At 41.7% G+C, this 17,911-nt stretch overlaps 1 protein-coding gene across 1 annotated transcript in view; it reads right to left on the minus strand.

The window, feature by feature from the left end:
• The window catches only part of MIPEP (mitochondrial intermediate peptidase), a 190,390-nt gene that overhangs the window by 77,483 nt on the left and 94,996 nt on the right, over positions 1–17,911 (minus strand). The window contains exons 15-16 of the mRNA XM_056132761.1: positions 17,663–17,737; positions 10,958–11,077 (exon numbers count right to left, since the gene is read on the minus strand). Coding sequence (XP_055988736.1) covers positions 10,958–11,077; positions 17,663–17,737 — 195 coding nt within the window. The remainder of the gene's footprint in view (positions 1–10,957; positions 11,078–17,662; positions 17,738–17,911) is intronic.

A 17,911-nucleotide genomic window follows, 5' to 3' on the forward strand; every position in this document is an offset into this window, starting at 1 on the left:
CCAGAAGTAACCCCTGTGCATTATTGGGTGTGACCCAAAAAGCAGAAAAAAAAGAGAGATAAGGCAGATTTCAAGTATTGGTTTCCTCAACAATCTCTTCCTATCTTCCCTGCTTTCTCTCTAGTAACATTGCAAACCCCCTGGAAGCTCAAAACCTATAGTCCTACCTACTGCACCCCACTCTTAGGCTCCCTCATGTGCTCACAGTCTCTCTACTCAGTGAAGTCCCACTCATGGGAGCGACAGCACAGACCCTCAAGCCCAATGCCTCCACTGGTCCCGGCAATACAGCCCCCAAGCTACAGTGTTACTTAGAGGGACCTGCCCCAGCCTGAGGATGATAGCTGGGGAGTGCTCAGTGCAGGTTGTGCAAGACTGTGGAGTGCTCAGTGCTAGCATATAAGGCTGGGGAGCACTCAGTGCAGGTTGCACAAGTCTGGAGAGTGCTCACTGCCAGCATGTAAGGTTGGGGAGCACTCACTGTGAGCCATATATGACTGGGGAGCAATCGCTGCCAGCTATATAAGGCCAGGGGGCACTCACTGCAAGCTGTGTAAGGCCAGGGTCCCGGAGCTTACACTTAAGGAGTAAGTCCCAAGCAGCAAGAATGTGGAAGGAAATGAGTTGAAAACAAAAGCTGCGAAGCTCAGACTCCATGTACCTTCCCCTTAAAGCAAGTGGTCCTTCAGGCCGGAGAACTGCAGTCCTGCTGTGGGGGAACCTGAGGACAGGGCTCAGGGCCAGAACACCAGAGCAGGGAGACCTGATATGGCCAGCCCAGTTCCACCTCCTCCTTTCTAGCTGTTTGCATGTACCACTCACTTGAGCAACAATGCGACCTGAGGAGAGCCTTGTCACACGGGCAAGGGAGAGAAAGCTGGTGAGAAGCCCTTCCATGGACCGTCACACCACAACAATGAGGGCCCTGTGCCCGCTCACAGATAACACCCACAACACATGAAAACCTGGTATATTTTAGTTGGCTGCCAGGGAACACGCTCCCTGAAATTCACAGTCCAAGAATCTGGAGGATAACAGATTTCAAACCTTTTTAAATGAACCCGGGAAAGCAGAAACTTCTAATATTCTGGACTTCTGTTTCCTTCTTTCTAGCCTATGTGAATTTGCAGGCCAGAAAACCAGTGTTCGTAGCCCAGTTCCAGACAAAAGGGCAAGTTGGTAACTCAGCTGGAGGGGCGCGGCTCGGACACAACTGGGCAGTTCTGCAATTTCCTGGCACTGTAAATCAGAGAGCTAGAGCCGCTGTCACACATGCTGAAACCATATAAATTCTCAGGAAAATGAGTTATTCCTGAGATTAAAGGGTTCAATTTATAACACTTCTGTGTTTTAGTTACAAAGTCATAAATAAATCTAGATGACAGAGAAGGTAAATATTGTCTCAGTTGTTTATGTAGCCAAAGAGGAAAGGAATTTAACATGCAATTAACCACTTAGGTGTTTTCAGATATGCACCAGATGGTCTTTGCATATAAGATTTTAAAAAAAGGAATACTTTTTGTTGTTTAATTTTAATATTTGCTTAGCAACATCAAAACTCAACCTGAGTAGTACCTTCACTCACATTTCCATTTGCCCAAGAGCGAGGGCATAAGAACAGAAGGAAAAGTAACTTCTTTCCTGGGGCGAGAAAACTAAATAGAAGAATTTACCCAATGATGGAAGTTGAATTCTCTGGAGAGAAATTATGACTTTTAATCACCTTAATCACCCAGGGTTCTAGTTCTACTGTTTAATTAAAAAACAAACAAGAAAAAAAAACAATTTTAACACATGAAAAAGAGAATTTTAAGCCATTCTTTAAAACAACATCTTAACAAGTTGTATGGCAAGAATAAAGAGCAAAGATGAAAAGCAGAGCTCGGATTTCTACACAAACAGATAATCACGCTTAAGCTTTAATCATGGTTTATACTTGCCAGTTTTATAATTAAAAAATAACAAATTAGGGAAAATCTGCCATTTTGGTAACAGATGTAAACATAATTTAATAATTACTTCTTATCTTCATGTTTTATTAATTCTAAAACTTTTACTTTAAAGGTAAAGGTAAAAGGTAAAGGCCCTCCCGTTGATTGTCGATTTGCTCGAGCGGGCCCAGTAACGTCTCCATTGGAGACTTTGTTGTTACTGTGTCTGGCATATCGAATACTCTCGGTAGCTTGCTCTCCGAGAGGGGCGGAGGAATCGAACTCGGGTCGGCCATGTTGGCCGCTTGTAAGGCGAACGCCCTACCCGCTGTGCAATATTCAATGTGATATACCAAAAAAATCAATAACAATTTTATTTTAAAAATTGGGCTAATATTATGATATCTGTGAGTACTTGAAATAGCTAAAATAAAAACAAACACAATTAAAAATCTATTTGAATGCACCAATATCAGTTCTCTATATTTCTCTAGTTATACAGATTTATCTGTAGCTATATATTCATTTTTACTGTATGCAGAAATCTTCAAAATGACTATGCAGTAAACAGGAAAGAAACTACATCTTAAAAGCAAATCAAATCTTAATATCCACATTGTGTGGAGCAATGCCATTTTCTCATGGTGCCTTTTCTTTTTAGAGACAGTAACAAATGAAAAGTTCTATATCAAAACGTGCTAAGAGTGTCTCCAAAGCTCTCCACACTCCCCACTGTACTGACTTCGCACCCACTCCTGCTCGCTCATTCACATCGTCAGGTCTGTGTGGAGTCACCCTGGGATGTGCACACGGGACAACTGGACTTACCACTGGCTGCACCCCACGTCCCTATTGGTGAATTCACAGTCACTTTCTTTTGCACATAAAAGCAAAACAATAGCAATGCTAGTTTCAAAAACTGCTCTAAAAATTGAACATTTTGTGATGAAATTTGTGATGAAATTACACATGAACAGTAGACTGGACGTTCATTTATTAGTTGGCTGTCTGGAAACTCAGAATACACATCCAAAATAAATGTTCTATAAATAATGCTTCAAACAACCAGACCGTCAATGTAGATCTAAAATAACAGGAAAGAGTGGAGTATCATGACACTGCAATTGCAGTAGTTAGGGGAAAAAAAAGTATGCTTTAATTTTTGTTCTTTGCTCATATTGGGGGGGGGGGGGGGAGCAGGACCTGAAAAGATAGTACAGCAGACGGGGGCACTTGCCCTGCACTCAGCCGACCTAGGTTTGATGCCTGACATACCATAATGTTCCCTAAGCCCCACCAGAAGTGATTCCTGACTGCAGAGCCAGGAGTAAATCTTGAGCACCACTGGGCGTGCCCACAAACTTCCCTCCAAAAAGAAAAAAAAGGGGGGGGGGACATTTTAATTACATTCCCAACCACACTGGATGATCCAGTATGTGCATACAGATTTGATATTCGCCTGAGGGAGCTGAAGCCACAGCACAGTAGTTAGGACACCTGGCTTGCAGGTGGCCAGCCCCAGTTTGAATGCTGGCACCATAATGGTCCCTGAGTGCAGAGCCTGAGTAAGTGCTGAGGATTGCTGGGTGTGAACCAAAAACCCAAACAAGAATGAGTTCTTTCGAAGAAACAGACACAGAATGGTCTCTTTCGGATGCAGGATCTAAAGAAACAGGATAGGGGAATAACAAGTGCCCAAAGGCAACAGCAACTGAGAACCGTCTTCAGCTTAGAAGCTTACCTAGGAGGGAAGGCAGCGAGGGGCACTGGGACAATGATGGAGGGAAGGACACTGGGCTGGAGGTCACGGTGCTGGAACAGTTTGAGTATGAAACCCTAAGAGTAAGTTTGTAAACCATGGTACCCCAAATAAAGATTGATTTGCTCGAGCTGGCCCAGTAACGTCTCCATTGTGAGACTTGTTGTTACTGTGTTTGGCATATTGAGTACGTCACAGGTAGCTTGCCAGGCCAAATAAAGAATGAAAAAAAAAATCAAATGTTGCAGCCAGAGTGGTAATACAAAGAGAGGGTGTTTGCCTTGATATGGCTGACCCAGGTTTGATCCCCCAAGCACTACCAGGAGAAAATTCCTGAGTGCAGAGCCAGGAGCAATTCCTGAACATTGTTGGGGTGGCCCACAAAAACAAAAGCAACAAACAAAATCAATCAAATATTCCTCTAAGACTTCTAGATCGCCTCATATTACCCTGCAAATTCTCCCTGCTCAATGCTGCTGACTCTACAGCTGAAGAAAACATGGTGTTTCCATACAACACTAGTCTCACCGTCGCCTGGCTCAGGCCATCTAAGCCAACAGGAGTTGGTTCCCAGCATCTCCAGTTAGCTATCAACTCATCAACCTTGACATTCTCACCCCCTGAAGCACAAAGCTCCTTTGTATTCCAGGTGCTGAATCTCATCCTGGTCCCCAAAGGTGGTCCTCCAAAGTGTGGGTCATGACACTCTTCTTTGTTCTATTTCTTCCCCAGTTTTATTTTATTAAATAAAAGGAAAAGTTACAAAGTCATTTGTACTTGGACTTTCAACATACTATCGTCAATGTATGTCGAAATGCCCCATTAATGTTCCACCACCAACCCCACCACCAGTGTTAACCTCCCTCCTGTATCCCCACATTCCCTCTCACTCCTATCCCAGTCGCAGCCTAACACCTTGGCAGGCACTTTTCACGTTTGATTATTAAAGTTTAGGTCTCGTAACTTCAGTCTTGTTGACTCTAGTTTGTATATTTAGCTTCTTTAACACCACGAATGTAAACCCCCTTAACCCTTGACCCATTACTTCTCATCTATCTCTCCTCCCTGTCCCCCTCACTCTATTTCTTTCCTTATTCTCCCTTATTCTGGGGCCAAGGGTGATCTAGGCACTCCACCTTTAAATCATTGAATTTCCTCATCCAGTTACTCTACCTACTACATGGAAGTGATATCCTATGTTTGTTCTTTTCTTCTGGCTTGCTCCATTTCACATGGTATCTTCCAGTTCTGTCTGATGTAGCAGAATGTATGATTTAATCATTCCCTACAGGTGCACTGAATTCCAATGTGTATAAACACCATGTTTTCATGACCCGCTGATCTGCTAGTGACATCTAGATTGCCCTCTTCCCTGTTTTTGTCATATCTCCCAACCTCTCAACACACAACACTCATGCTAATGGTTTCCACAATCACACCTCTAATCCTCACTTCAGTCATGTTTTAAAAAAAAACTTTCATGCAGCCTCCCAGAGTCTAACTTGCAAGTGCAAAGTCACTCCCTCTGCAAGAATGAGAAGGCCAGCACCCCTGGGGGAAATAACACCATAGTTTGAGTATGAGTGGATCAGCTAAGAAGCTTCAGGTGTCTTTTTTTTTCTTTTTGGGTCACACCTGGCGATGTTCAGGGGTTACTCCTGCCTTTGCACTCAGGAATTACTCCTGGCAGTGTTCAGGGGACTATATGGGATATCAGGGATCAAACCTGGGTTGGCCTCATGCAAGGCAAATGCCCTAGCTGCTGTGCTATCACTCCAGCCCCAGCTTCAGGTTTCTTACCTGGGAAAGAAACAGTAGGGTTAGGGCTGGAGCGACAATAGCACAGCAGTGAGGGCACTTGCCTTAATCACAGCCAACCTGGGTTGGATCCCAAGTATCCCAGATGGTCCCCCAAGCACCGTCAGGAGTAATTCCTGAGTGCAGAGCCATGAATAACCCCTGAGCATTGCTGGAAATGACCCCCCCCCAAAAAAGAAAAGGATAAAGAAATAGTAGGGCCCTACTATATATATATATATATATATATCCTTTGTATTATAGATTTTATATATAATATATATAATATATACATATATATGTATATATATAATATATACATATATATCCTTTGTATTATAGATTTTATATATAATATAAACATATATATATCAGAAGGATAAAGAAATAGTAGGGCCCTACATATCCTTTGTATTAGTTATAGGGCCCTACATATCCTTTGTATTAGTTATAGATTTTATATATATATATTTATATATATATTTATATATATTTATATATATACATATATACATATATATCAGAAGGTCTCCATCTTCTTGGCTTTTTTAAATAAATTTTATTAAAGAGCCTTGATTCACAAAATTACTGATAGCTGCATTTTAGGCATACAATAGATCAACACCAATCCCACACCAGAGTGTCAACTTCCCTCCACCAGTGCTCCCAGATTCCCTCCCCATCCCAGTCCCACTCCACTTCCTCCTGTCAACTTCACAGACACATTACAAAGTTTCAGTGGCTGCTGCTTAGGTCTCATGTTTCAGTTCCGGTGATCTGTGTTTTGGGTGTAGGACTCTCCCCCTCACTCATACCTCTAGTATAACTGAAGTCCTGGTGTCTATTGGTTCATTACTTCTTGTTCTCTTCTTCCCCCTTGATTTGTTTTCTTCTCAATCTCCTCTCTGAAACTGGGGGAGGATGATCTAGGCATCCTCTCAGCTTTTAAGCTCATGTGCTTACAACTCAAAGAAATAAAAGGAGTTCCAGGAATGTTGTGTTTACTAAAAGTTTGACGGACAGCAATACTTAATAATCATGATGTGCACTGACACCCCTCCCCCAAGAATTCCTTTCTAATACCAGCTCCATGAAGGCAAGATGCTTGTCCGTGAGGGAGAGAGCTCAAAGGGCTAGGGTTCATATTTTAAATGTGAGTTCAAGTACAAGAATGATATGATCCCCAAGCAGCATCAGGAGCATCCCCCAAAAAGCACCCCTAAATAAATATATAAATGCAAGTATTAAAGTCAATATAACTAAATATAAATAAAACTAACAGGGCTGACCAGAGAGATAGCACAGGGGTTAAGGAACTTGCCTTATAAGCAGCTGACCAGGGATTCAATCCTCAGCACCGCATAGGGTACTTCTAGCCCTGCTAATAATGATCCCTGAGCACATAAAACCAGAAGTAAGCCTTGAGCCCAATCGTTGTGGCTCCAAAATCAGTCAATCAAAACTAAATAAGACCAATAACTGATTTGTTCCATTTGCCGCTAGACTCTCATTCCTAGATTCCCAGGCAGAATGATACAGAGCAAGCACTGAATAAAAACAGTTTTATGCTTTTCCCCCCTCTCACTCTTCCTCTTTCTTTCTGTTTATTGGTTTTTGGCCCACACCCAAAGGAGCTCAGGGCTTAGTCCTGGTTTTATGCTCAGAGATCACTCCTGGCAGTACTTGAGAAACCATATGCAGTGCTGGGATTTGAACTACGGTCAGTTACATTCAAGGCAAGTACCCTGAAACTCAGCTATGAGTAACTGTGTAAACCATAGTAACTTAATGAAAAATTTAACTAGAAACAGAACTACGTTATGACCCAGTGGTTCTGCTTCTTGATCCATCCTAAGAACCCAAAAACCAAAAACACATAAAGAAAATTTTAATGTGTATGTACATTGCTGCATGTATACACAGAGACAACAGAATACTACTCAAATATAACAAATTGTGGGTTTTGGCTACAACTTGGCTAAATGTTGTGTTAAGCAAAATAAATAAAATGAAGAATATAATCACTCAAATATGGTATGTAAAGAAAAAAAGAAAAAGAAAGGGATTGGACAATGGCTAATGAAAACCAACTGTAGCAATAAAAATAAGGTCACAACTTGGGAAGTGTAGATGGTAGGGAGGGAGGAGAGCATAATGGTAAAACATTTTCGCACTGGTGGCATTAGTAAAGAATGAACACCAAAAACAAACATTAATTTTATTGTATACCATACTACCTCTGTAACAACTTATTTTCTGGGGAGGGCGGACCCCACAGTGCTCAGGGCTTACTTCTGGTTCTGGATCACTTCTGGTGATATTTGGAAGACCAGGTGTAGTGCTAGGGATTGAACCTGGGTTGGCAACATGCAAAAGCAAATATCAATCCCTATACAATCTCTCCAATCTAATACGTTGATTTTTTTATGTGTAAAAGAACTCTATATTTTATATTGTTAACAGATATAGCCTTTTTTGGAATTCAGTTTGGAGGCTTTAAGTGCTAAAAATAGGTTAACCAAATAATCCCAAAACTCTACCCCAAGATATCTATCCAAGTAATATAAATATACTAACTCAAAAAGATATGCACAGCTATGTTCACTGCAAGGTTTATAATAACCAAGCTCTGGAAACAGCCAAGTGCCCCCAGCAATAGAGATGGGAGCTAGTAACCTGACTGCCGGCAGGATGTGGTCTCATTCTAGTTTCCACTGCTTAGCTGACACACTACAGTAAATTTCGGAATGTTGTTTTTGCACCTACCAATACCAGTAGAACCCTAGATGGCATCTGGAGGCCACCACACACTGACATTTTCTTCCCCTCACCCGACCCACCCTTCATTATATCAAATGATAAAATCAACATGGATAATAACACATCTACCCACAGCTTGGCAATCCCTTTGATCTAGAGTATCAAAAAAAGGGATGGGACCCTGGTTCTTGGGAGGAATCCCCTCCTACTTCTCAGAAGAAGCAGACTACACCCCCCACTCTCTCCCATACAGTCTAACAGATCACAAAAGACTTAACGATACTGTCCTCAAAGACAGCCTGGCTGGTGTCCCTTCACTGACTCCCTTTTGCTCAAGTGAAGTCCCATTCAGTAATATCTGGCTCTTGTGTCATATGTTACGTTAGGGTGCCTCTTTGGGATTCTGTCTTTTTCTTGCTGTTGTTGGTTTAAATTTTTTTAACTGAATCCCTGTGAGATACACACTTATAAAATTCATGATTGGGTTCCAGTCATACAATGTTCCAACACCCATTCCTTCACCAGTGTACATTTCCCACCACCAATGTCCCCAGTTTTTTTCCAATTCCCCTTCCTCAGCCTACCTCTATGGCAGGCACTTTTCTTCTTTGTCTCTCTGTTTCTCTCTCTCACTCTTTTGCTCTCTCTTTCCTTTCGGACATTATGGTTTGCAATACAGGTACTGAAAGATTATCAAGTAATACCTATGTAGCGGGTAGGGCATTTGCTTTGCACGCGGCTGACTAGGCCGATATGTTTTCAATTCCTCCACCCCTCTCGGAGAGCCCGGCAAGCTATCGAGAGTATCTCGCCCTCACAGCAAAGTCTGCAAGCTACCCATGATGTATTCGATATGCCAAACACAGTAACAACAAGTCTCAAAGTGGAGACGTTACTGGGCCTGCTCGAGAAAATCGATGAACAACGGGAGGACAGTGACAGTGACTGCCAGCATGATAAATAATGTGCATAAAACCCCTTAATTTATAGGTGTGTGGTTTTAAGGGTAAATTAGAATTTTTTTTGTGAAACTATTATAAAGATCTACTGTATAGATCTTCCTAAAGTTATGGTGAGCTTACAAACAAGTAATCCCTTGGTAAGTTGAAAATATCTTAAGCACAAAATGATGGGAGTTTTTTTTTGGGGGGGAGGCGGGGCTGCGTGAGATAGTAGGGGGAGATGCTCACCCAGTGGTCCTGAGGGCTCACTGCTGGCTCTGTACACAGGGATCATCCTGGTAAGCTCCAAGAACCAATGGGGTGCCATGGATCCAAGCCAGGTTGGCTGTGTGCAAGGCAAGCACCCTACCAGCTGTATTATCTCTCAAACCCCATGTTTCAAAAAGCTTTTGATATACCTAATTACTGAATGTCACAGCTTAGTATAGTCTTTCTTAAACATGCTCTGAGCACTTATGGTGGCAACACAATATTGACTACCTACCTGAGCACTGGCTATCTTCTTGAGTATGTTTGAGTACTGTATGTCTACCTGGCTATTTATCTACCTGAGTACTAATCACCTATCTGAGCACTGGTTGTCTTGCTGAGTATTAATACCTACCTCAGTATCAGCCATCTTTCTGAGTACTAAGTGTCTATCTCAGTATTGTATACTTGAGTACTGGTTGTCTATATCAGTACTGGCAGTCTTCCTACTAACAATCCACTTGAGCATTTGCTGTCTATTCTTGTGAGTGTATGACTGTGAGTTGTGGCTTGTTTCCACAATCCAGTATCCCCAGCATAATGTACAATACAAATACTGCTAGCCAAGGGAAAGATCAAAATTCAAAGTATTATTTCTATCCAATACATATAACTTTCACAGTATCATAAAACTGAAAACTCCTAAAGCATAAACACCATAAATTTAGGACCATATAACTCAATAAATGGTAAGACGCCTCCTGCTGTTTCCCTGGACAGGTCATTACCAGAGACAGTATATGTAACACATCTATGAAAATAAGCGGTCAATAAATGCTAATTATCTCTATACTAAAGACTTGATAATCACATTTATCTTTTACTGTAAGCTGTTTTTTCATTATAAAAAAATTTAAAGAATGCTGACTAACTGCAGATCATTTTTATCCTTATTTCCCAAGAACTAATAAGAAGCCATTAGTAGGAAGAAAACACGCACATATGGGGGAAAAGGCAGTTGGGATGGAGAAGAGACCACTAAGTCAATGATGGTTGGAGGGATTGCTCGAATGGGAGACGTGCTGAAAGCAGACTAAGGACCAAACACAACGGCCTCTCAGTACCTGTATTGTAAACCATAATGCCCCAAAGTAGAGAGAGAGTAAGAAGGAAGGTGCTTGCCACAGAGGCAGGGGGTGAGGTGGGGGTGGCGGGAGGGATACTGGGAACATAGGTGGTGGAAAATGCGCACTGGTGGAGGGATGAGTGTTCGATCGTTGTATGACTGAACAGTGTATTATATGACTCAATCATGAAAGCGTTGTAACAATATCTCACAGTGATTCAATTAAAAAATGTTTTAAAAAGAAACATACAAATATGGCTGAAGATGTAAAATCAGTCAGACAATTTCTAACATTTGCCTACTGTGAAACTTCAACACACATTTGAAGAAACTGAAGCATTTCAGGGAGAAGGTGATCACTCCCGACTCACAGCAAAAATACCCGAGTAGAGCTATTCATTAGCATACAGTAGAATCAAAATGTTAGACTCACAGTATTTGGAACATAGGGTAAGCCATAAAACTTTTCCTGCGTTTCCTTGAGAATGTCTGTTGTTGACTTCTTCAGAGGATGCTTCCCATGGTAGATCTGATCCAAAGTGGCATAAAAGACCTAGGCAGAAAAAAACATCTTTTTAATCTTGGTAGCCCACCCTTACACCTAGATATTAGATGTTTACTAGAATAATAGTAACTACAAGTCACAGTTGAAAACATTCAGAAGTATTCTGAGACATTTGGGGCTGTATATCAAATTCCATGTTAATTATGAAAAGGCAAGCTCTCAACCTTTTCATGAGTGAGGATATTAGGAATGTTAAATCTTACCTCTAATGTATTGCATTTGTGCACATGGGCATGTATGTATGGTGTGCTGGCATCAAAGCCAAAGACCTCACACATGTGCTGGTTACTAAGCCACACCCCTCCCTATCAGATACTCTTTATGTAAAAAGTGCAAATTAAATTCGTGCCTTCAAAAAAGTAATTCTACTTACTGTGTATGTATATATCTATATATAGAAATATGTGTACATACAGCATATATACACACATAGTGAGTTCTACTTAACATCAGTAACTTCTTGGAAACTGTTACTTTAATTAGGGTGATTAACAGTGAAACCAATTTTACCAAGGCTGTCACTGTCACTGTCCTCCGTTGCGCATCGCTTTGCTCGAGCAGGCCCAGTAACATCTCCATTGTGACACTTGCTACTGTGTTTGGCATATTGAATACATCACGGGGAGCTCGCCAGGCTTTGCCATGCGGGCAAGATACTCTCGGTAGCTTGCCGGGCTCTCCGAGAGGGGCGGAGGAATCAAACCTGGGTCAGCCAGGTCGGCCGCGTGCAAGGTAAATGCCCTTCTGTGCTATTGCTCCAACCTACCATAGGCTAACTGATATAAATAAGAACTAATTTTTTATGGTACATCTCTGGCCACAGAAACATCATAACTTTTAAATAATAACTCAAACCACATCTTATATTAAAACATTTAGTATTCATGTGCCAGCCCTCTTATCGTCACTATCACTATCCTCCCGTTGTTCATCAATGTGCTTGAGTGGGTTGGTAATGTCTCCATTGTGAGACTTGTTGTGACTGTGTTTGGCACATTGAATACATCACGGTAGCTTGCCAGGCTTTTCCTTGCGGGTAAGATACTCTCGGTAGCTTGCTGGCTCCTCGAGAGGGGCGGAGGAATCGAACCTGGATCAGCCGGGTCGGCTGCGTGCAAGGCAAATGCCCTACCCACTGTGCTATCACTCCAACCACAGCCCTCTTATTACAGTATAGTATAACAAATCAGCAAATGGCTCTGAACCCAAGGCAAGACAGGAGCTGAGCAGGAAGTCCTGCCATGGCCAGAAGCATACCAGAGGGCTATTTCTACGTACCAACGAACCTGGCATGCACAGATCACACCAGAGGACCTGGAGAAAACCCTCAGAGAAATAAGAAGAACAAGCACACTCCAGGAATCCTTGATTCCACCAGGAACTGACTGATCTTTTTACTCCTCCACATCATCATGAAACCGCATTATTAAAGATGGATACACACACATACACAGAGAGCTATACTTTTTAAAATATGAACAAGTATATTACACCTGTGACTCTCTGAATCTAAGCAACCCTGTTTGGTTTCCTTCAAGAATGCTGATATGTCTTAAGTGAGAGAAATTAAATGGGCATTGGCTAGCTTTGACAAGAGGTGGAAGCATTCTCAGGTGAGTGAGATGGAGGAAAGCACCCATCCCTCGGTCCCTGAGCACAGACATTACAAAGACTTCTGGGGTACTGCTGGGATGTCTGAATTAAGGGCAAGTCAGCTCCAATGCCTGGTTTCAGGGAAAACACCAGTAGTGTCTCCAGGAGGTGGGGAAAGAAAAGCTCACTCCCCTCTGGTGAGAGCCACTGGCCAGCAAAATGTAGCTGGTGATAAAAGCATTCGAAAAGTTTATACTCAAAATCAGCTGCTCACAAAATTCCGCAAGCTAAACTGGACATAGAAAACCTAAAGTAAAGCTAAAACCTGCTTTTGCGTTGCACCAATGCCTAACTTGACCTTTAACACTGGACAAGTCATCTGAAGTAAGACAGTGGAAAATGTTTTATGTTAAGGAAAATTAAATTCTGCATCACTTGATCACTTGACATCCCGTTACTCATCGATTTGCTCTAGCGGGCACCAGTAACGTCTCCATTCATCCCTGTCGCATGCTAGTGTAGCCCAATGGTGTCTGCTCATTCTAGGAACACAAAGAGCCTCAAACCGATCATTCAGGGTCTTCACAAAGAAGTCTGACCATCTCATAGATGGGCAGCCACGTGATCTTTTGACATCCCCTGGAATCCAGTCGGTAACAGCTCTAGTCCAGCAGTCATCTCTAAATCTCATTACTTGTCCAGCCCATCTGATTTTCGATGCCTTGGCAAACGAGATAGCGTCCCTGATTCTTGATCGTTGACGGAGGTCGGAACTCCATATTCTTTCTCTCAAATACCACTAAATACCATTTCTTGCAGGTTTGCAGCACCATATTTGATAGGGTTCAAATATGGTTTGAACCATGGGGACACCTGCAAGGACGATTAGAGGCCACCCTAAAAGCCTCTATCCCTCTCAGAGAGCATGACAAGGTACCGAAAGTATACCGCCCACATGGCAGAGCCTGGCAAGCTATCCGTGGCGTATTCAATATGCCAAAACCAGTAATTACAATGGGTCTCATTCCCCTGACCCTGAAAGAGCTACCAGTAAATTCTGCATGTTAAAAAAAAACATGCAATTATGTTTTCAGTCTGTATCGTTCTTATTCAAAATGGAATTTGTAGAGCATGTGCAGCTGTTGACTTGAAAGAAAGATGAGGATTATCTTAGATAAAAGAAGATTGCTCCATGGTTGGCAGCCTGCCTCATAAGCTAGAGGAGAAGGCAGCTGAAATGGAGAAGGGATCACTAAGTAAATGATGGTTGGAGGAATCGCTCGGGATGGAAAATGTGTGCTGAAACACGATGGCCTCTCAGTATCTGTATTGCAAACCATAATGCCCAAAAGTAGAAAGAAAGTAAGAGCGAAATTGTCTGCCAAGCAGGGAGTAGGGTAAGATGGTGGCGGGGGCATATTGGGGACATTGTTGGTGGAAAACGTACATATGGTGGAGGGATGGGTGGTCAATCATTGTATGACTGAAACTCACACATGAAAGCTTTGTAACTATCTCACAGTGAGTTAATTAAAAAATTAATTAATTTTAAAGAATAGAAATGTAAATGACCCCTTACCTTTTGGTTTCATCTAAATACAGAATTATGGTTCTATATTATACAGCAAAATTTAAACCTTCCCTAGAAAAATACAGGCATTTATTAAATATAAATATTGCTTTACTCCAACTGGTAATCTAAAGATACAGCTAAATACAGTTCCACTCATTCTACCTTCTATTATGAGTAACAATGTATAAAGAGAATCAGAGGGCCCTACCATTACTCATCTTGTCTATATTTTAACAAGAGTCAAGAATTAGGATTTGAAGCTCAAATTCTAACCTCAATAGAGGTGTTTTTCTGGTCCTAATCTATGAAACAAATAGAATTAAAGTGGTTTATTGCTTCCAATATGCCTTTTACAAATGGAAGGCATAAATATGGACTTTAATTTTAATTAAAAATTAACAAAACAGAGCCAAACAAACTGAATATGCATTTATTTCCTACTCATTTTCTGATAAACCAAACAATTCTAAAACTATGAGCCCATTTCCTTGCCTGGGAAATAAGGTATAGATGAGAGAGTGAAACCAAGAAACCTGCTGGAAAGACACTCCCCACCCCCAAAATAACAATGATGAAAAGACTGTTTACACTGGGGCTGAAAAGATAGTAACACTTGCCTCACATGCAGTTGGCAATTTTGGCACCTCTTATGGTCCCCGAGACTTGTCAAGGGTGACTTGAGCACAGGACCAGGAATAAGCCCTGAGCACCACTGAGTGAGGCCCAACTACCAGGAGTACATCCTGAGCTCTACCAGGTGGGGCCTCCAAATCAGTCAAACAAACAAACAGACTGTTTACACCCTCCAAGAAATAAGAAACCATTTCCTCTCCCCTTTATGTGTTCCGAGTTCACCCGCATCGTGTGTGAGCCGCTGAGCCAGCAGCTCTGCACAGGGCTTCCAGTCCCTTTCCTGCTTTCCCTCTCCAGCCTCTGTCTCTCAACCTCCCTCCCTTACATCCTCCTCACCCTCCACCACGTGCCTCCTTTTACTCTTTTTTAGAGAAGGAAAGAAGTGGAAAGTTCACAACTGGTTTTCACTCTGAGGGGACTCTGAGGGGCCCGGGGCCTGAGAGAGCCCAGGGACTGGCCCCGACCCTCACCCCGACACCTGAAAAGGGGATGATCAAAACTACTGTTCAGAAAGAAAGCTAGAGAGCAAAGCTCTTTGGAAAGGTGCGTTTCGGGGCTGGAGTGATAGTACGGATAGTACAGCGGGTAGGGCGTTTGCCTTGCATGCAGCCGACCCGGGTTCAATCCCCAGCATCCCATATGGTCTCCTGGGCACCGCTAGGAGAAATTCCTGAGTGCAGAGCCAGGAGTAACCCCCGAGCATAGATGGGTGTGACCCAAAAATCAAAAATAAATAAAAGTACAGCCATACCACCCTGAACGTGCCTGATCTCGTCTGATCTCAGAAACTAAGCAGGGTCAGACCTGGTCAGTATTTGGATGGGAAAAGGTACATTTCTGGGCAGGGGAAGAGAGTACAGAGAGAGGGGATGCCAGCTTGGGAGGCTGGAGCCCCAGATTCAGTCTCCAGGATCACAAGTTCCCAGAGCACTGAGCACATGGTTCTCCAAGAATAAGGCCAGAAGCAATCCAGCATCACGGACTGCTGCCCAAAAACCAAAATAGATGAGCAAATAAATAAATAAGTAGGACTTCAACTACAGTTATAGCTATTTAAAGAGTCAAAGGAATTTTGCCAAATAGTATTAATTCTTCAAATAAATCAAAATCCTTTTGATTCATGCTGATATAAAGACTGAATAAACACAAACATTGGGCTGGAGCAATAGCACAGCGGGTAGGGCGTCTGCCTTGCACGCAGCCAACATGGCCAACCCAAGTTCGATTCCTCCGCCCCTCTCGGAGAGCCCGGCAAGCTACCGAGAGTATTCGATATGCCAGACACAGTAACAACAAAGTCTCCAATGGAGACGTTACTGGGCCCGCTCGAGCAAATCGACGATCAACGGGAGGAAAAAAAAAAAAAAAAACACAAACATGTAAATTCATGACCGTGTCAACCGGATGCACTGTTTTCAATAACACTGTTATTTTAATGTACTACACACCCAGAGTTTATTCATCGTTTGTCAGGACTGAATTATACGAAATCATAAAGCAATATAATAGTAGTTATTTAATTCAGTACTGTAATAGACAAGTACCTTAAAACTTTCTGAATCTTTTTCAACTATTTCCACCCCATATTCTATTGTGGAAGTTGCAAGGCAATTTTTCTTCACTATGCCAGAAATTGGCCAAAATAACTGAAGAGTTCTTTAAGTCCAAATTTCTTCTACATCTAGAAAAAAGTGTATTTGTGGGACTAGAGCAATAGCAGAGCGGGTAGGGCATTTGCCTTGCATGTGGCTGACCTGGGTTCGATCCCCAGCATCCCATATGGTCCCCCGAGCACCGCCAGGAGTAATTCCTGAGTGCATGAGCCAGGAGTAAACCCTGTACATAGCCAAAAAACAAAGAAGTTTATTTGTAATTAATAGATGGGGGTGAGAAATGGGGATAGGAAGAGGGGTGTGTGTGTCTGTGTGTCTATGTGTGTTAGCAGTTATATTCTAAAAACAGGTAACAATCATTATAATAACTGATGATAACAGGAGGGTGTGTATGTGTATAGCTATACTAAATGTGTAACTGAATCATAATGTAGTAACTATTACTGGTGAGTGTGTGTGTATGTTAGTAGTTATACTTTTAAAACAGATAACTGAATCACTATACAGTAACTATTACCAAAGGGGTGTGCGTGTGTGTGTGTGTGTGTGTGTGTGTGTGTGCAGCAATACTTTTAAAACAAGTAACTGAATCATTATAAAGTGGATATTACCCAAATAATGGATGGATAAATTTAGAATTTGTTTATATAACTCTCAAGACCTGATGTTGAGTAAGATCCCATTAATAATGTCAGTAATTACAAATAAACTAAACATCTGGTGTCATGCAGACCTGACCCATAATTTTTCTATTCTTAATATGGAAACCTGGAAAACTGGTTTTGGATGTGTCTAAAACAAATAAGTCATTTGTGGTTTAAACTGTGCATCTAAAACCACAGTTAGAAAAAAAGATACAAAGTGAATAAAAATATATAAAACTCAGTGGCTGCAATGCAGGATCAAAAAGCAGACTGTAATTTTTCTAAAATTTTTATTTTCCCAGCTGAAAAAGGGAAGTAACCTTATTTAACAACTACTTTACAGAATAGTGTGAAGACTACATGAGCCTATTTTGGGCACGTTCTTTGAACTCGAAAGATGTTTTGAGACACATAACTATTATAATCCATGAATGTGTCACAATGGCCAGAATCTAAAGCTCAACATTTATTTTGAATGATTATTCTGAAACACTTGAAAACAAAGAAACAGGCATACCTGGAGCTGCATGTCAGCTGCTGCGCATACTTTTTTAGATTCACAGAGTCGAGACACCATACTTTTAGGCAGTGACTAAAGAAAAAAAAAGAGTAAACTGTTTATAGCTCAATGTACAATGTATTACATGCTAAGGAGGCAGGCGTGTAAAATAATACAAATTAAAACTTTCTGAATAAAAACAACAGTATTTCATTATGGCTTAAAGATATTTACAATGTTTTGATTGACAAGGTAACAAAGAGGAAG

This window comes from Sorex fumeus, unplaced genomic scaffold (assembly GCF_029834395.1).
Source record: "Sorex fumeus unplaced genomic scaffold, SorFum_2.1 ptg000095l, whole genome shotgun sequence".
Taxonomy (NCBI): Eukaryota; Metazoa; Chordata; class Mammalia; order Eulipotyphla; family Soricidae; genus Sorex; species Sorex fumeus.